General features: G+C 41.8%; 1 protein-coding gene across 3 annotated transcripts in view; it reads left to right on the top strand.

Moving 5' to 3' along the window:
• Window positions 1–20,220, top strand: part of LOC112258116 (septin-8-A) — a 50,670-nt gene that overhangs the window by 5,772 nt on the left and 24,678 nt on the right. For all 3 annotated transcript variants that reach the window (XM_024432242.2, XM_024432244.2, XM_024432243.2), the window contains exons 2-9: window positions 3,042–3,156; window positions 3,417–3,612; window positions 4,471–4,657; window positions 6,217–6,378; window positions 13,130–13,226; window positions 15,402–15,570; window positions 15,779–15,911; window positions 17,642–17,811. In XM_024432242.2, the coding sequence (XP_024288010.1) occupies window positions 3,042–3,156; window positions 3,417–3,612; window positions 4,471–4,657; window positions 6,217–6,378; window positions 13,130–13,226; window positions 15,402–15,570; window positions 15,779–15,911; window positions 17,642–17,811 (1,229 nt within the window). The remainder of the gene's footprint in view (window positions 1–3,041; window positions 3,157–3,416; window positions 3,613–4,470; window positions 4,658–6,216; window positions 6,379–13,129; window positions 13,227–15,401; window positions 15,571–15,778; window positions 15,912–17,641; window positions 17,812–20,220) is intronic.

The raw sequence follows: 20,220 nt of genomic DNA, 5'->3' as shown, positions 1-20,220 counted from the left end.
GGGATGAAAATTCTACTGGAGGTCTCTGTCAGTTTGTCTGGGAATAAATCGTCCCAAGATCCATGTTTTGCCCGAAGGCTTACTGTTAACATTGTTTTTTTTTGTTTAAGTACTTTGTCATTTTTAATGTATTGTCACAGATAAAGCAAGGGACTGTACAAAGAGCTTTCAATTCTTGTCAAGGTTTACTAGCCTACTGGCAATTACATGGAAATGGGATTACGCAGAGACTCTGATTTTTCACTATAAAATGTACAGTTGTGGGCAAAAGTTTTGAGAATGACACAAATATTAATTTCCACAGTTTGCGGCTTCAGTGTCTTTAGATATTTTTGTCAGATGTTACTATGGAATACTGAAGTATAATTACAAGCATTTTATAAGTGTCAAAGGCTTTTATTGAAAATTACATGAAGTTGATGCGAAGAGTCAATATTTGCAGTGTTGACCCTTCTTTTTAAAGACCTCTGTAATCCGCCCTGGCATGCTGTCAATTAACTTCTGGGCCACATCCTGACTCATGGCAGCCCATTCTTGCATAATCAATGCTTGGAGTTTGTCAGAATTTGTGGGGTTTTGTTTGTCTACCCGCCTCTTGAGGATTGACCACAAATTCTCAATGAGATTAAGGCCTGGGGAGTTTCCTGACCATGGACTCAAAATATCGATGTTCTGTTCCCCGAGCCACTTAGTTATCACTTTTGCCTTATGGCAAGGTGCTCCATCATGCTGGAAAGGCATTGTTCGTCACCAAACTGTTCCTGGATGGTTGGGAGAAGTTGCTCTCGGAGGATGTGTTGGTATCATTCTTTATTCATGGCTGTGTTCTTAGGCAAAATTGTGAGTGAGCCTACTCCCTTGGCTGAGGAGCAACCCCACACATGAATGATCTCAGGATGCTTTACTGTTAGCATGACACAGGACTGATGGTAGCACTCACCTTGTCTTCTCCGGACAAGCTTTTTTCCTGATGCCCCAAACAATCGGAAAGGGGATTCATCAGAGAAAATGACTTTACCCCAGTCCTCAGCAGTCCAATCCCTGTACCTTTTGCAGAATATCAGTCTGTCCCTGATGTTGTTCCTTGAGAGAAGTGGCGGCTTTGCTGCCCTTCTTGACTCCAAAAGTCTTCGTCTCACTGTGTGTGCAGATGCGCTCACCTGCCTGCTGCCATTCCTGAGCAAGCTCTGTACAGGTGGTGCCCCAATACCGCAACTGAATCAACTTTAGGAGACGGTCCTGGCGCATGCTGGACTTCCTTGGGTGCCCTGAAGCCTTCCTCACAACAATTGAACCGCTCTCCTTGAAGTTCTTGATGATCCGATAAATGGTTGATTTAGGTGCAATCTTACTGGCAGCAATATCCTTGCCTGTGAAGCCCTTTTTGTGCAAAGCAATGATGACGGCACGTGTTTCCTTGCAGGTAACCATGGTTGACAGAGGAAGAACAATGATCCCATGCACCACCCTCCTTTTGAAGCTTCCAGTCTGTTATTCAAACTCTATCAGTGTGACAGAGTGATCTCCAGCCTTGTCCTCGTCAACACTCACACCTGTGTTAACAAGAGAATCACTGACATGATGTCAGCTGGTCCTTTTGTGGAATGGCTGAAATGCAGTGGAAATGTTTTTTGGGATTCAGTTCATTTGCATGGCTAAGAGGGACTTTGCAATTAATTGCAATTCATCTGATCACTCTTCATAACATTCTGGAGTATATGCAAATTGCCATCATACAACCTGAGACAGCAGACTTTGTGCAAATTAATATTTGTGTCATTCTGAAAACCTTTGGCCACGACTGTATACCCAAAAACCAACAACATTGATTTCAAAGTTTAACAAACCGTAGGACTATATGCACAAGGATTACTTTTAATAATTTCTTTTTACAAAAACACATTTACAGGAAGAACTGTGCAGAAACAAAACTTTGTACCAGAATAACATCGAGGGAGGGTTTACTGTGATTCAGTTAACAAACTTTGAACAATTTAAAAAGTAAAAAAATGTGCAGATGCAAAGTTGTCATTGTGCATAGAGTTTTATGGTTGGCATATATTTTAGAGAGAGAAATCTCAGCGTAGTTCTGTCACTTTGGAATCGCCCCCACATATTTCTGAGGTCAGCCGTTTCCCATGCAAATCACTGGATCAAGAGGAAGTGTGGTGTTTCCTTTCCTCGGAACTTTTAACCAGAGTCTCTCTGAAAGGCACTCTCATGACTCTTATACTATTACTTTGCACTCCTATACAGACTCCATTCCCTGACTAGTGTGAAGGATGGATGCCTCTCAGCTTATGTGACGTGTGCATTCAGTCAGAGTTCATCTCTGAGGAGTTCGTGTCCACATCCGCAGTTCTGTATGATCCTTGAGAAAACATACTGGAGCAGGTTTTGTGTTTGTTTGCATTCCCTTTGTGGCCCTCAGTCGATTCCAATTACACACAGGCCTGCCTGCACTGCTCAGCTCTTAGGCTGTGTCCGGTGACATCACCCCCCCACCCCCCACCCAAATATGCAGTCTTAGAAGGAAAGACAAAGCCAGACACATGTGGATGAGCCCATTGATCTCAAGATGGTCTCTCTGCTTTCCCTGCACAACGGAGATGGGCAAGATAAGGGACTACATTATTGTTCCCCCCACCATGACTCATCATTAGAGATTAGCTGTTGTTCACTGAGGTGGGAGTAGGCTCACTCCCTAACTGTTGCAGTTGCCAGATTTATTTTGTGTGACCTCAATTAATCCCACTTGATTTTTGGAATCCCTAGTCTCTTCTCTGTGCAGAGATGCCACCTTCTGTTTGAATGATTACTCCAGCTCCCTCCTCAGCACTCATCTCATTATTTAAGCTTTAAGGCACATTATGATGAGCTACATATCCTGTATAATGTATTATCTGAAAATGGCATATGCATAGGGGACAAATGGAATGTGGTGGTGGTATTTCATATTGCTTATGTCCTCGATTCACAGTAATACGCATATCTCTAGCCCTGCCATCATTATTCATTTATTTAATACTTTCATTTTGCAGAATGAAGAAAAGCGTAACCTCAGTTTGGGCGGCCATGTTGGTTTTGACAGCCTTCCCGATCAGCTGGTCAGTAAATCGGTGACACAGGGTTTCTGCTTCAACATCCTCTGTGTAGGTGAGTATCAAACCACATGGTAGTGCTACTGTTACTGTTACTGCACTATCTCAGGGAACCTTATTCCCTATATAGGGCTCTGGACAAAAGTAGTGCACTATATAGGGAATCGGGTGCCATTCGGTATGCAGCCAGGGTTATTTCTGTCCTCGATATGAATGAGAATTAAGACGATTGCTGCTGTGAAGAGGCTGAGAGAAGAATGTCCCCCCTGAGAGTTATTGAGACCTAACAGCACTTTTCCCTCTCTTGTCTCCTAGGGGAAACGGGTATTGGCAAGTCGACGTTAATGAATACACTTTTTAACACAATGTTTGAGAACGAGGAGGCCAGCCACTACCAGAATGGCGTGTGTATGCGGCCCAGAACATACGACCTCCAGGAGAGCAACGTCCACCTAAAGCTGACTATTGTGGACACTGTGGGGTTCGGGGATCAGATCAACAAAGAGGAGAGGTAAGCAGCAGATGCTTAGCATCCTACTTTCAGCTGTTCACTAATTGAAGCATTGCCATTGAGTCTCTATCCTTTTCATACTCCCAGTGAATGATAACATGCCATCTTTTAGAGTAAATTGCTTACATTGCCTGGAATGTAGACAAGACAAGCACAGTCACTAATTTTTCAGGACATTTTTTTCCGCCCCCTGAATGGAGCGGGGTTTAGAAGGATGAGGAGGAGGACATTCTTGGTTTGAACTACAGCTGTGGGACTGAGTGTTTGTGTGATCTACGCAGCAAGATGGCTCACACGCCCCTGAATGATACAGTGGGAGGAACAGGCCGTAACTCATGTTGTTTGGGAAAAAGCTGCAGCAATAATATGTCCCAAATAGTCTTTAAAGGTCATTAGTGACGCGTTCTGGGAAAATAGCTTAGAGACTTTAAAGTCAAGGTTAAACATTGTGTATATATGTTCTTGGCAAGCCTTTAGATCACTTATATACCCTACAAGCTACAGTATAGTGGTGGACACAGGGATGTGACTAGTACCTTTAGTCCATGATTTCACAGGCTAACCAGGGTTTAATAGTGACTTTGTGATTGTTTTTTTGTCTCACTTCCTCAGAATGCTAGACTAAACACACTGGCATATTAAATGTTCACCTCTGTGACCTCTTAAATATATATATTTTTTTTACACAAGTAGATGCAGGATACTTGAATAAAGATCATTTCTGTACACAGACATCTGATACCCCCACTGGCAACTTTGAAAGAAACCAAGAAAGTACATGGGATAGTGGGAACAAAAGGAATCAAAGTCAAACTTTGTTTTACACTTCGTATAACTACATTGCTTTTCATTTTGCAGTTATAAACCGATAGTGGACTATATCGACACACAGTTTGAAAACTACCTTCAGGAAGAGCTGAAAATCAAGCGCTCCCTCTTCAACTACCACGACGGGAGGATCCACATCTGTCTGTACTTCATCGCTCCCACTGGGCATTCACTGAAGTCCTTGGATTTAGTTACCATGAAGAAACTGGACAGCAAGGTAAAGGATCACTACCACCAATGCATTGTGGGCAAATAACAGACTGCATCCTATTGTTTGACTTAAAAAATATTTAACTTTGACTGGTATGAATTTCAGTTGTAGAATAGCCAGATATTCATGTAGGTCTGGGGACCCACAATGTCCTAGAAAAGGAAGCGACAGACATTCCACATAGCATTTTATTGGATAGGATTTCCTGAGGTTTATATCATACTCTAGTGTATTGGTCAGAATTATTAAGCAAGTATGAGGCTGTAACTTCTTCTATGAAGATCTTTTTTCGTTCATGGTTTTGTGTGAGTAACTGGGTATTGGGCAGCAGATCCATATTTTAGAACAGTACATTGATTTCAGCCTATTGGAAACATGAATGGTCGGTGCCTCGATTAGTAAACTTGTGGAATTCATCTCATCACTATTGCAGTTGAAGTGTGGGTGAGGGAGAGAGAGTGTCAGAACTAGCAACAAATTTCTTTTTTTTTAGTTACACAAAAGGGGTGGGTGAAATGTGTGAAACACTCAGGCTGAGACAGACCTGACAATGCAAACAGTACTCAAACCCCTATTAGCGACAACCCTACAGAGCTTGTATATCAGGCCGGTTGTACGGCCTATAAAGCGGTTCTAGGAGTGGTGGAGAGGCAATTACAGGCTTGTTTGTGTCTGGTAATGCAATGACGCATATCAAACCGATCGTGTGGTTATGAGCAAAGCATAGTAGCTTACTTTAGCCAATACTCTCCTCCAGCATGGCTCTATCGCTCTCTGAGCTGTCAGAAATTAACCTTTTCACAGAAGGCAAAGAGCAGACTATAAATCCAGTTTATATTTTTATTTAAAGGTCTATGATGTAAAGCAGACAGGCAATGGTGTTTGACTTACACTTCCAGAAAGGTTATTAAGCCGGAACGGTGACAGTTAAAAATGTCTAGGGACTCTAGAGATGGGTATCTGCTCTTTTACCTCAATATACTTTTTGTAAAGGACGGAAGAAACTATGTAAAACAACCATCACATCTGTTTTGTAGCAAAATTATTGTGAATGGTCACATCGAATAAGGCCTCCTTTTGGCCTTAACAAACTGTATCCTATATAGCCTGGAGGTGATGAGAGACGTCGGTGACTAAATCTATGTCGTCCCAGTAATCCGAGGCGCCAAAGAGAAACTGTCACAATGTGTTTATTTTCCCATCTGTTTTAGAGCAGAGATGGGACACCATTCAGTTTGTTTTCTTAATTGCTGTTTGTTTTATTTCTCTGTGTGGGTTGGACTGAGCTCAACCCATCGTGGTTGCAAAGTGCGTCTTTTGCGACATTCAGTAATTTAAGTATGTGTTGATGACCCTGTGGCAAAAATACAGATGCTCTGACTCATTTATTTTCAGCATCTTATCTAATCATGCTTTGATTTACAATTGTACGAAACACCCGCCATGAAACCCTTCCAAACCTTTTCAGAATATCTGAAGATATTCAATTCGAAGGAATAACCTCAAAGCAAACCAAGTGGAGTTGATCTTCAGGCCAGAAATATAGTTTTTTTTTTATCCTTCAGGTGAATATAATACCCATCATCGCTAAAGCTGACACAATCTCCAAGAGCGAGCTCCATAAATTCAAGATCAAGATCATGAGTGAGCTGGTGAGCAACGGAGTGCAGATCTACCAGTTCCCCACAGACGATGATGCAGTCACCGAGATCAACTCCTCCATGAATGTGAGTCTCTCTGTCTTTGTACACTCACTCAGTGTTAACCTCACTGTATAGGAATGTATGGTTTTAATAGCTGCACATAGTTTCCTCCCTTTGAAACTGCCTCCGTTTGTACTATTTTCCAACTGTAGAGAACTGTGAAGAACTGCACGACTCGTTCTCTGTGCCAGCTATTTCCTATTATGTAAATCAGGGATGGGCAACTGGCGGCTCGCAGATAAAAAAATAATTGTGTGAATGTAATGTATACATGCATACAGTTGAAGTCGGAAGTTTACATACAGTTAGGTTGGAGTCATTAAAACTCGTTTCACAACCACTCCACAAATTTCTTTTTAACAAAATATAGTTTTGGCAAGTTGGTTAGGACATCTACTTCAGTTAGGACTGCTATCTACTTTGTGCATGACACAAGTCATTTTTCCAACAATTGTTTACAGACAGATTATTTCACTTATAATTCACTATCACAATTCCAGTGGGTCAGAAGTTTACATACACTAAGTTGACTGTGCCTTTAAACAGCTTGGAAAATTCTTGGAAAACAGCTTGAGAAAAAAATGTCATGGCTTTAGAAGTTTCTGATAGGCTAACTGACATCATTTGAGTCAATTGAAGGTGTACCTGTGGATGTATTTCAAGGCCTACCTTCAAACTCAGTGCCTCTCTGCTTGACATCATGGGAAAATCAAAAGAAATCAGCCAAGATCTCAGAAACCTCCACCTCCACGAGTCTGGTTCATCCTTCTGATCAATTTGATGTTTTAAATTGACAAAAAAAGTGCTTTCCTTTCAAAAACAAGGACATTTCTAAGTGACTCCAAAATATTGAATGGTAATATGCATGTACAGTGGGGCAAAAAAGTATTTAGTCAGCCACCAATTGTGCAAGTTCTCCCACTTAAAAAGATGAGGCCTGTAATTTTCATCATAGGTACACTTCAACTATGACAGACAAAATGAGAAGAAAAAAAATCCAGAAAATCACATTGTAGGATTTTTAATGAATTTATTTGCAAATTATGGTGGAAAATAAGTATTTGGTCACCTACAAACAAGCAAGATTTCTGGCTCTCACAGACCTGTAACTTCTTTAAGAGGCTCCTCTGTCCTCCACTCGTTACCTGTATTAATGGCACTTGTGTGAACTTGTTATCAGTATAAGACACCTGTTCACAACCTCAAACAGTCACACTCCAAACTCCTATGGCCAAGACCAAAGAGCTGTCAAAGGACACCAGAAACTTGTAAAATTGTAGACCTGCACCAGGCTGGGAAGACTGAATCTACAATAGGTAAGCAGCTTGGTTTGAAGAAATCAACTGTGGGAGCAATTATTAGGAAATGGAAGACATACAAGACCACTGATAATCTCCATCGATCTGGGGATCCACGCAAGATCTCACCCCGTGGGGTCAAAATGATCACAAGAACGGTGAGCAAAAATCCCAGAACCACACGGGGGGTCCTAGTGAATGACCTGCAGAGAGCTGGGACCAAAGTAACAAAGCCTACCATCAGTAACGCACTACGCCGCCAGGGACTCAAATCCTGCAGTGCCAGACGTGTCCCTCTGCTTAAGCCAGTACATTTCCAGGCCTTCTGAAGTTTGCTAGAGAGCATTTGGATGATCCAGAAGAAGATTGGGAGAATGTCATATGGTCAGATGAAACCAAAATATAACTTTTTGGTAAAAACTCAACTCGTCGTGTTTGAAGGACAAAGAATGCTGAGTTGCATCCAAAGAACACCATACCTACTGTGAAGCATGGGGGTGGAAACATCATGCTTTGGGGCTGTTTTTCTGCAAAGCGACCAGGACGACTGATCCGTGTAAAGGAAAGAATGAATGGGGCCATGTATCGTGAGATTTTGAGTGAAAACCTCCTTCCATCAGCAAGGGCATTGAAGATGAAGACGTGGCTGGGTCTTTCAGCATGACAATGATCCCAAACACACCGCCCGGGCAACAAAGGAGTGGCTTCGTAAGAAGCATTTCAAGGTCCTGGAGTGGCCTAGCCAGTCTCCAGATCTCAACCCTATAGAAAATCTTTGGAGGGAGTTGAAAGTCCATGTTGCCCAGCAACAGCCCCAAAACATCACTGCTCTAGAGGAGATCTGCATGGAGGAATGGGCCAAAATACCAGCAACAGTGTGTGAAAACCTTGTGAAGACTTACAGAAAACGTTTGACCTCTGTCATTGCCAACAAAGGGTATATAACAAAGCATTGAGAAACTTTTGTTATTGACCAAATACTTATTTTCCACCATAATTTGCAAATAAATGTATTAAAAATCCTACAATGTGATTTTCTGGAATTTTTTTCCTCATTTTGTCTGTCATAGTTGAAGTGTACCTATGATAAATTACAGGCCTCATCTTTTGAAGTGGGAGAACTTGCACAATTGGTGGCTGACTAAATACTTTTTTGCCCCACTGTATGTGATATACAAAAAAACATCCTCACTGTCAACTGCATATATTTTCAGCAAACTTAACATGTGTAAATATTTGAATGAACATAACAAGATTCAACAACTGAGACATAGACTGAACAAGTTCCACAGACATGTGACTAACAGAAATGGAAAAATGTGTCCCTGAACAAAGGGGGGGGGGTCAAAATCAAAAACGTTGAATCAAGGCAAAGCGTGGCTATTTTTGATTTAACACTTTCTTTGATACCACATGATTTCATATGTGTTATTTCATAGGTTTGATTTCTTCACTATTATTCTACAATGTAGAAAATAGTAAAAATTAAGAAATCATTGAATGAGTAGGTGTGTCAAATTTGAACTGGTACTGTATTTCACAGCGGTTGTACAATGATTCTCGACATCGGGGATGGGAAACTTTTGATGGGGTCCACATAAAAACAGTACTCATCATGGCTCGTGGGCCCCACCATTGTTGGTAATTCGACCATGCTTACTTCAAATTTAGATTGCAGGCCGCTAGACTAACTTACCGATCAAATAGAAAAGGGGCTAATTGAGTGACTGCTGATGCGCAGCTCCATTTTGAAATTGCACCTTGTTCATTCTATTATTCTTTCTCAACAGTAAATTAAGACTGACTGAGTTTAAAAACATTTAGACTTTTGTTGTTGTGAAATTGGGCTGAGGGCTTACAAAAGGGGGCCGCCAGTTACCCATCTCTGCTCTACGCTATACTTTTTTGTCTTGTCATAAACAAACTGAAATTAGGCAAACTATTAAAATTTGAGCATCCAGGAAATGACGGAGCCCTTTCTGCATAGTGCATCTTTTAAGAAAAGCTTTCAATCATGCCAGCCTTCTCTTAATTTCTATTCGGTGTCTGAACTGTGCGTTAAGTCGTTTTTAATTCATAAGAGTCAATATCAGTAACGTAATACAGACACCCCCATCAAAATCTGTCGGTTTAAGCTAGAGACCAGGGAAGGGGAGACTCATGAACACTATGGTGTTCTCCATTTTGCTCTACGACCCCTTCAATTGTCACTCGTCTGAAAGTAACCCATACAAAGAAATGGAGGTAGTTTTGTGCCAACAAAAATAAGGGGTTAAATATGTGTCCAAAAACTCATCCTGAGCTTGCTCCTAGATACAGGACAGACACTTTTAAACCTTATTTTTGTGCCTGTCTTTTTTTGCAATTCATGAATGTGTTGTTCAATGTGTTTCTATGGGCTATAGTATTAAAGGCCAAATTCAATATCTTATCCCCACAAAAAAGGGATCCTAAAATTCTAAATCAAATAGCTAAATGATCCATGGTATGAGGGGGTTCTCCCCGCCCCCAACAGCTTAGACTTTGAGGTTGACTGCATAAATAGATTGATTGCACAAATCAGTTCTGCGTGTATGGATGTGGGCCTGCAGACCCGCGAGCCACTGCAGCCCCCACCCCCATTAAAGTTGCCCATCCCTGATGTAAATGAATTGGCTGCCTGGCATTGGTAGAGCAGACAGAACAGGATTTGTTGTTCTGTCCTGTCTATTGATGTGTCCCAAATGGCACCCTATTACCTATATACTATAGTGCACTACTTTTAACCAGAGCCCTATGGGCCCTGATCAAATGTAGTGCACTAAATCGGGATTAGGGTGTCATTTGGGATGCACCCTATAGCACTGTGTTCAGGCTAGATTACCTCGGTGCCTGGGCCCTAACCAGTTTTGGCTTGCCACTTAATTCTTGATGTTCCTTCTGGTGAACATGTTTTCCTCATGATGGCTCACTGGCCAGGGTCATTCTGGGAGCAATAAATAACCATGGGCCAGTTGCACCAACACTGGTCACTAGATCATCGCCAGGGGATCTCTCGTTATGCTCTTACACACACGTGTGGAAATGTACCTATATGCACAGGGCCAAATTGAAATGTTTCTAACAGAAGAATTATAAAAAGCATGGTAGCAATTGAAAGTGACCACTGGAGATTATGGGGAAATGATCACACCAAAGGTGAGGACACAACAGTTCATCTGACACAAGAATGAATCCAAACATTACACTGTTGATTTGATGTGCACTTGACCTTTATTGTACTTTTCACAGCATTGCTCAATAAGGAAATCTGAATATATGTTCAGCAACATAAGTATATTCTTTGAAATGTGGGAGTAGGTGCAACATAATAAAAAAATATTACAAGGGTTTGAGCGAGAAGCCTCCAAGTGGCCTCACATCTCTCCAAACTGTGCCCACCATCAGACAATTACTGTTTTACGCAATCCAAAAATGGTCCATTATAAATCGCAATCTGGGTCAGGTGGGCATCATTTGAAAGCTTATTCTATTGCTGACATGGCTTGCTAAGTTCTAAAATACAATTTTACAGTGTTAGGTTTTCGAAGGCATTTCAGACAAACCAACTGTAATTTTGTTGCACATAGAATGGAGTCATGAGTGCATTTAAGTGTGTGTTCCATGGCAAACTCATCCCGTCATTGTAACTGTGGATCAAACATAGCAATCATAATCATCGATACTGCAAATTTACATGAGTTTTCAAGTATGGAAATGTGAAGTTCACATTTGGGACTCGTGGGTGTGTGGTTTGCTTGTATGACATCAAAGCTGTATTTATTATAATTCTCAACTTTCAGAAACATGTTGACCTCACTCGGATAACAACAAATGTGAAAAGGTATCTTAATTAGCAGAAGGAGAGGGGCATCTTTTTGTCGAGCACGGTACTCAAGTTTATAACTGCCGTCAGTCAAAACCGTACAGTGAAGTGGAGAACCTGAACTCTGTATAGCGTCTTACTGTACAGCCACTGTGTTCCAATTTAGGCGCTTATCAATGATGAACTCTGCCATTTTCAACTCGTATACGGAATGACACGTGCTGTGAGTGGAAAGGGCTTACGCCATCATTACGTGCTCAAATCAACCACACATCTGATCTCAATTACAACCATCACCCGCCACTGATTTTACTGCTCCATAACGTGGATGTCATAATCTTTAGTCCTGATTGCGACCAACATTTTTCAAGATGATTTCGTCCTCTGGTGGGCATTATCATTGGAACCATTTGATCTTGAGATTTTATGTATTTGACAATCATTCTGTACAACTGAAATTAACTATTTAATTTACTAATTTATCACAGCAAATCTACTATGGCAATGTAGCCTACTCTGCACATTTATGAATGGGAAAAATCATGGTGTTGGATAACATTTTTTTGTTGACTATTTATGTAATCCATTAATGATTTTACTTGTCTGACTTGAATATGGCCATTTCTTATCAAGAGGGGAAAAATAAATATTCCTGAACTGTAAACTAAACTTTTGGCATTTGAAACAAAATTGTGGTTGTGTTGTATTTTGAATCAAATTCTATTGTATTCTAATATTGTGCAGACAGCGTAGATTATTTCTTTATTTGTAGAACGTGATAAGTCAATAATGAACCTTATCATTTCGTATAGTGCTACATTAATTAGGCAGTGGGCCTATTGTGGCATATTGTACTTTATTGAAGAAACAATGTCTGTCGCACATGTTGCTGCAATCCATGTAACTTTAATGAATTAATGTAAAGTTGATCTTCAAGAATGTTATTTTCGCAAAGTTATAATCATTGTAATTAACAGGCTACATTTCCAGTCATATGTCACATTCTTCTCCTTTTAAAAAAAATATTTATATTTCGTTGTTCCTGATAGGATGTTTTCTCCACTGGGGTGGAGACAATTGCAGACAATTGCCATTTCCACTGTCTAGTGTTAAGCCGGCTTGACAGTAACAGCGTCAGATCAGCTGGTCTTCTAGTTTTATTTCCGCAGCTTTTTTCATTGCAACCAGGGTTATTTTAGCTTGGAGCTCTGTGTAATCTCCCGGTAGTAGAGTGTTGAGAAATCCAGCTGTAACCTGCAGGTAATCCGCAGCTTCCACATCTCTGTTGCAATCGGGCCCATATGTTTAATCAGACCAACAAGACATGCCTCTAAATACAGCTGGCTAGATGTTAAACACAGTAACTGAAGTAACGTATATGTCAACACTGAGAGTTACTCTTGTGTGGTCTATGGCAACGTTGGTACAGCCAAAGTTTATCTTTTGCCTGTCTGCTTTTTTTTTTTCCTGTCTTCCTTGGACATCTGTCTAAGCAGTTAGACCTGTCCAGTAAAAATGTTGGCTATACTGTGAGGAAGGAAGTGTAACCTGTGTGAGGGTGATGGGTGTTGTGGAAGCTGCTTCTGGTCAAATCTGTAACCTGACTAACCTCTTGACCTCTGAACTCTTTCAGGCTCACCTCCCCTTCGCTGTGGTGGGGAGCATCGAGGAGGTCAAAGTGGGGAACAAAACGGTGCGGGCCAGGCAGTATCCCTGGGGAGTAGTGCAAGGTGAGTACCTCTCCTTCTGTACATCTTTGCTTCTTTCCATTTCAGGAGAGAACCACTGTTCAGGAATCAGTCCCTAGTGTCTTTGGAAAATGGCAGAGACCGATGAATGCACTATTGGTAGTATTACTGCAGGGACACTGCTACATTGTTTGCTTTGTTTGCAGATGTTTAGCCGTGGTCGACAGGGATGGCTAAACGCTGTAATTTGATCTTGTCACTGAGCACTGTTGTGAGAATTTCTTTAGTGTTGAGCTTATTTTTATTTACAGGGACAGTGTACATTAATCAACGTTTCAGTAAAAGTGCCGGTTTTAGCCAGTCAGCTAATTTTCAACCTCAGTCCCTGGGCAGGTTATTAAAAACAATTACAATATAGACAATAGAAACATAGGACAAGCAAGATGAAGCATACAGACATAGCAACATAGAACAAAAAGCAGCAAGACAAAAATCATAAAAGCAACAAAGTGTCACCCTAATATTTGAACCCAGCTGGGAGTTTGATTCAGAACGCTCTCTCCATTATCCCGTGGCTGTTGTTTCCAATCCACAATCCTTCAAGGACTGTGGTTTAGGTTTATTTATAAAGCCTGCCTCATAGGTTAAGCGTGTAGCAGAGGATTTCCATCAATCAATAGGGTGATAAATTATAGGCTAGATAGAAAATGATTAAGTCAGAGGTTCCCAAAGTGATGTAAGAAACTGCCAGTTTTTGCTTTTTGAATTGGGACTATGACGGCCTATTACCAATCAGTCTGACCGTACTTTTGAAAGCATTTCAATCTAAAGAAAGTGTGGTTTGAAGTGATTTAAAATACATCAGAAAGGTATTGGGAAGTTCAGAAGATCATCAGGAAATAATTTTGGATGATCTTCTGTCTAGAAAAGAACACAATTGATGTTCTTTTTTCCCCTCGTCTGGTTTGGTGCCTGGTCTTGTCCACTTTGTTCTAATGAGTCCTGCGTGGCTTGTGAGCATTGTCGAGGGAAACAGAAGATGCATATACGTGTTCCTGAGAGTCTTATCTTTCAGTGAATGGGTCATAAAAATAAAAAAAATTTTTTGAAATTGTTTGGGAAACTGGATTAAGTGAATCATATTGTGTTCAATTGATTGAATCTCCCTCGCTTATAGCAGCAACTATCTCAATCAAAACACTTTTCCTATGTCATATATGGGCTATGAAAAATGAGAAACACAAAGTCTTGTGGGGGGAGGGGGAGAATATTTTGAGTGCTTTTTTAAAAATTTCACCTCAGGATATCTCTCTTATCTCTGAACCCCAGACAACTATGACAGATGGCAGACCGCTGGTATTTCTTCCCTCCCAACTATTTCTGTGCAGAGTGTGTAATGTGTTTCTCCCCTGCCCTGGCAACTCTGGATTTCCCGGGGTCAGCAAATTGCACCCCGGATCTCAGCGGGGAGAGTTTACCAGAGAGGTTGTTAGATGCCAGATGTCAACCATTTTCTTCCACATTTCTCATCTCCAAAGACTTCAAAGTGGAGGTCATTTGTCTGTGTATGTCATTTCTCTCAAAGTATTTTCACGTTCTCTGTATACTGAAGGCGTAGTGACTTTCATGTCGAAAGTGATCATGTTCCACACTAAACGCTGTGCTAATTGGCACCTTTTTTTTTTTTTTACCACATCCTTACATCCAGCACAGCGCTCACAGCTGGGGTTGATACAGTATTTATTTCCACTATATCCTGCAGTATACCACTGTAGCCATGGAGTCCATGACCTTCCTCTGGGCAAATCCTCCCCCACTTATGTCAGTGTGAAAAGCAGGAAAGGCTTCCTGCTCCAGTCCTCACATGATTGGATGCCTGAGAACTCTTTGACTCTGAGTTAGTGGACCATAACCTCTGAACTTTGTCCTTTTTTTCTAATTAATGTACACTACTCTTGCCAAATATCCCCACATTTTCCCCTCAATCGTACTGTGCTTTCCTCAGTTGATGTGATGCTACTCCTACTCTGAGAGGAGCGTTATCTTACAGCACCTAGTTTATCATTAATCAATTGCAGGAGTCCCACAACATGGACCCATTGAACTTGTATATCATTCATGTAGATTCATTGACCGTGGTTGAGGGTGGTGCCCGTGACCTCAGATGTTAGTAACATAGTCTCGTTGACATTGCATTGTCTCTGCTGTCCCGTCCAGTGGAGAACGAGAGCCACTGTGACTTTGTGAAGCTGCGTGAGATGCTGATCAGGGTGAACATGGAGGACCTGAGGGAGCAGACTCATGCCCGCCACTACGAGCTCTACCGCCGCTGCAAACTGGAGGAGATGGGATTCAAAGATACAGACCCTGACTGTGAGCCGTTCAGGTGAGGCAGCAAGGCTGATCACAGAACACACAAACACTGAAATGAATTGTTTAGTCATATGTTATAAGAAAGCAGACCAATGAATCTGAGTTCAGCATGTAAAGATGCTCTGTGAGTGATTTAAAAATGGTAATTCCTTTGTGAGTTAGTCCAAGCTGTAGTTAGTCTGATATGTAGTAAGCCACTTCTTTGTTTGTCCTGTCCACAGCCTCCAGGAGACCTACGAAGCCAAGAGGAAAGAGTTCATGGGAGACTTGCAGAAGAAGGAGGAGGAGATGAGACAGATGTTTGTCAACAAAGTGAAGGAGACTGAGGCAGAGCTGAAAGAGAAGGAGAGAGAGGTGAGGGTGTGGCTGCTGGCTGGGAAAGAGGAGGAAGGTGGTGGGGTGAAGGAAATGAGTTTGCGGTCTTATGTAGGATTCAGTTGTTGCACATACAGTACCTGTCAAAAGTTAGGACATCTATTCATTCAAGTGTTTTTCTTAATTTATTGAAGACATCACAACTATGAAATAACACATGGAATTATGTAGTAACCAATAAAGTGTTATTTCATTTTAGATTCTTCAAAGTAGCCACTCTTTGCCTTTGACAGCTTTGAACACTTGGCATTCATTCTCTCAACCAGCTTTTGCTTTTCCAACAGTCTTGAAGGAGTTCCCACATATGCTTGTTGGCAAGCAGCACTTGTTGGCTGCTTTTCCTTCACTCTGCAGTCCAACTCATCCCAAACCATCTCAATTGGGTTGAGGTCAGATGATTGTGGAGGCCAGGTCATCTGATGCAGCACAATCACTCTCCTTTTTGGTCAAATAGCCCTTATAAAACCTAAAATGATAGTCCCACTAAGCTCAAACCAGATGGGATGGCATATCGCTGCAGAATGCTGTGGTAGCCATGCTGGTGAAGTGTGCCTTGAATTCTAAATAAACCACAGTGTCACCAGCAAAGCACCCCCACACCATGACACCACCACCTCCGTGCTTCACGGTGTGAACTACACATGCAGAGATCATCCATTCACCTTCTCCAAGGTGAAAGACACGGCGATTGGAACCTAAAATTTCAAATTTGGACTCATCAGACCAAAGGACAGATTTCCACCGGTCTAATGTCCATTGCTCGTGTTTCATGGCCCAAGCATGTCTCATTTTATTGGTGTCTTTTAGTAGTGGTTTCTTTGCAGCAATTAGACAATGAAGGCCTGATTCACGCAGTCTCCTCTGAACAGTTGATGTTGAGATGTCTGTTACGTGAACTCTTTGAAGCATTTATTTGGGCTGCAATTTCTGAGGCCGGTAACTCTCTAATGAACTTATCCTCTGCAGCAGAGGTAACTCTGGGTCTTCTTTTCCTGTGGCGGTCCTGATGAGAGTCAGTTTTATCATAGCGCTTGATGATTTTTAGCAACCGCACTTGAAGAAACTTTAAAAGTTATCGAGATTTTCCGCATTGACAGACCTTCATGTCTTAAAGTTATGGACTCATTTCTCTTTGCTTATTTGAGCTGTTCTTGCCATAATATGGACTTGGTCTTTACCAAATAGGGCTATCTTCTGTATATTCCCCCCACCTTGTCACAACACAACTGATTGGCTCAAACGCATTAAGAAGGAAAGAAATTCCACAAATTAATTTTTAATGAGGCACACCTGTTAATTGAAATGCATTCTAGGTGACTACCTCATGAAGCTGGGTGAAAGAATGCCAAGAGTATGCAAATCTGTCAAGGCAAAGGGTGGCTACTTTGACAAATCTCAAATGTGAAATAGATTTTGATTTATTTAACACTTTTTTTGGTTTATACATGATTCCATATGTGTTATTTCATAGTTGTGGTGTCTTCACTATTATTATACAATGTAGAAAATTGTAAAAAATAAAGAAACACTTGAATGAGTAGGTGTGTCCAAACTTTTGACTGGTACTGAATGTTGACATTGACACCTACATACTGTCAAATGTAATAATGCATATTTATACCTGTGCTGACCCTTTTGATATATATTTGGTTTGTAGATAATCAAGTTGTATCTCTTGGCCTGACATCTTATCTATCTGCCACAATCAGTTGCACAACAAATTTGAGCAGCTGAAGCATATGCACCAGGAGGAGAAGAGGAAGGTGGAGGAGAAGAGGCGGGAACTGGAAGAGGAAATGAACGCCTTCAACCGCAGGAAGGTGGCAGCTGAGACGTTGTCCTTAGCCCAGCCACTCAAGAAGGACAAGGACAAGAAAAAGTAAGCAAGTTCCTGTCCTCTTCCACTCACTCTCCCTTTATTCCTCCCTTACCTTCTCTTACCCTATGGTTTAGCTTCAAAGTCCCTTTGTCCTCCCTTTCTCCCCAAAGGATTGAATTGAGATCACAGATAGCAGTGGATTGACTTAGAGTATATACCCTGATCATGAGGGGCCTTCCCCTCCGTCCCCCCAAATTCCATACCAGGGTGATGTATTTATTGTACACTGAAATAGTTATATGAATATGAGCAGACAGACTTATGGAAAATACCTGACCTTAGCAGTTCCTAGTTGGAGAGAGACAGGTTCTCTGTGAGGCAGTCACAGACACTTAAAAAAAAAAAAAAGAAGCTTCTAAAGTCTCCATCTAGTGGATAATATGTGCATTGGCAGTTATTAGTGAAACCGTTCATCCATTTTGTGGTTAGTCTGACAGATTTCATAGTTCCTGAGGTAGTGCTTGGGTTTTCACTACATTAGGGATTGTACGTTATTTATGAGGGATACCTGGAGAAAATGGTCACTCTCTGAAGTTTAAATGGTAGTAAAATATATTTTTACTCAACCCTCCCTGAGCACTTGAAAAAACTGTTTCCTCAAAAAAAATGTGGCACTGCGCAAATTTCAGGTCTGAGTGCAAACATGAATGTCACGTAGAGTAGGCCAGATGGCTAAACTGGATAACCTAACCTCTATAAAAATAAAAAGATGGCGGAACCGCAAAAGTTCTTCTGTGCAAAGGTGTTTATTTACAAGTGATTCCGGAACAGAAAACAACAGTACTGCCATCAACGTCTACCTTATGGGACAGCTTAACAACAATGCTGCCCCATCCACAGCTCAATCCAAAAAATCCCCCTTAGAGACTGGAGAGAGGCTCCTTTTGTAGGGCTAGCCCCTCCCCTCAGAACAATTAACCCTAATTAATTAATCAATTAACTATACAAACCTACATTTTCCATGAACTAAACATACTCAAGGATATACATTGCAACACAGTTTTAAACAATATCACAACATAACATTTACAACATTACATCACTACTGACAATATCTTTCAATATGCCCATATGCATTAATGAGCCATTTGGGACAGGCACTATAAAGCCAACCCAATTCCCTTAGCTCGGGTCCTTTTCCAGCATACCCAGAAGCTACAGAGAAGGAGAGAGAGGAACAGAACAAACAAACAATGCGCTCATCCACAACATTGATAAGTATAATAATTATTGTATCTCTCAAATATGAACATTGACAAATGTGAAAGGCATGCACCAAGACAGAAGTTAAATTGTGTGTCGACCCACATTGTTAACTTATGGTATAATGGCGCAGGGAGGAGTGATGAATATGTGTGTGCGTTAAAGAACCAAATGCTGCCCGCGGCCAGTGACGGACTTCTACGTCACATTACCTTCCTCCTCTCCTGAAGCGACCATGTTCGGGAGCCTTGAAAGGTAGTCCGCAGTAACGTTCTCTTTTCCTGCCTTGTGACGGACACAGAACCTGAAGGGCTGGAGCTCCAGATACCACCTGGTCACACGAGAATTCCGGTCCTTCATGGTCTGGATCCAGGTCAGTGCTCTGTGGTCCGTGTGCAGGTCAAATTCCCTCCCAAGAAGGTAGTAACGGAGGCTATCTAGGGCCCACTTTATAGCCAGGCACTCCTTTTCGATTGTAGAATACCTGGTTTCCCTGGGCAACAGCTTCCGACTCAGGTACAGCACAGGAAGCTCTTCTCTTGGCTCCCCTTGGGCCAGTACAGCTCCAATTCCTACAGCCGAAGCGTCTACCTGCACGAGAAATCTCTTCTTAAAATCAGGGGTCTGGAGAACAGGGAATGAGCACAGTCGTTTTTTCAGTGTCATGAAGGCTTCCTCACACTCCTCAGTCCACTTCACAGGGTTGCTGGCCCCCTTCGAAGTGAGGTTGGTCAGAGGGACAGCGATGGTCGAAAACTGTGGAATGAATCTCCGGTACCACCCTGCCAGACCTAGGAAGGACTTCACCTGTGTCTTGGTTCTGGGTTGAGGGCTATTCCTGATGGACTCCACTTTCTCCACCTGAGGCCGAACTTCACCCTTACCCAGCTGGTAACCCAGGTACTTTGTCTCCTGTTTTGCCCACTCACACTTCAGGAGGTTAAGCGTGAGGCCTGCTTCATGGATCTTCCCCAGGACGCTGCTAAGATGCTGTATGTGCTCCTCCCAGGAGTGGCTGTAGATCACCACGTCGTCCAAGTAAGCAGCACAGTAATCGTCACAGTCCTGGAGGACCTTGTCCATCAGCCTCTGGAAAGTCGCAGGGGCCCCATGAAGGCCAAACGGCATGACCTTGAACTGGAACAGGCCCATTGGCGTCCGGAATGCAGTGTAGGCCTTGGATTGTTCATCCAGGGGCACCTGCCA

Source organism: Oncorhynchus tshawytscha, linkage group LG09 (genome assembly GCF_018296145.1).
Source record: "Oncorhynchus tshawytscha isolate Ot180627B linkage group LG09, Otsh_v2.0, whole genome shotgun sequence".
Classification (NCBI taxonomy): Eukaryota; Metazoa; Chordata; class Actinopteri; order Salmoniformes; family Salmonidae; genus Oncorhynchus; species Oncorhynchus tshawytscha.
The sequence above is the reverse complement of the archived record's forward strand: the minus strand, read 5'-3'. Positions and strand labels throughout refer to the sequence as shown.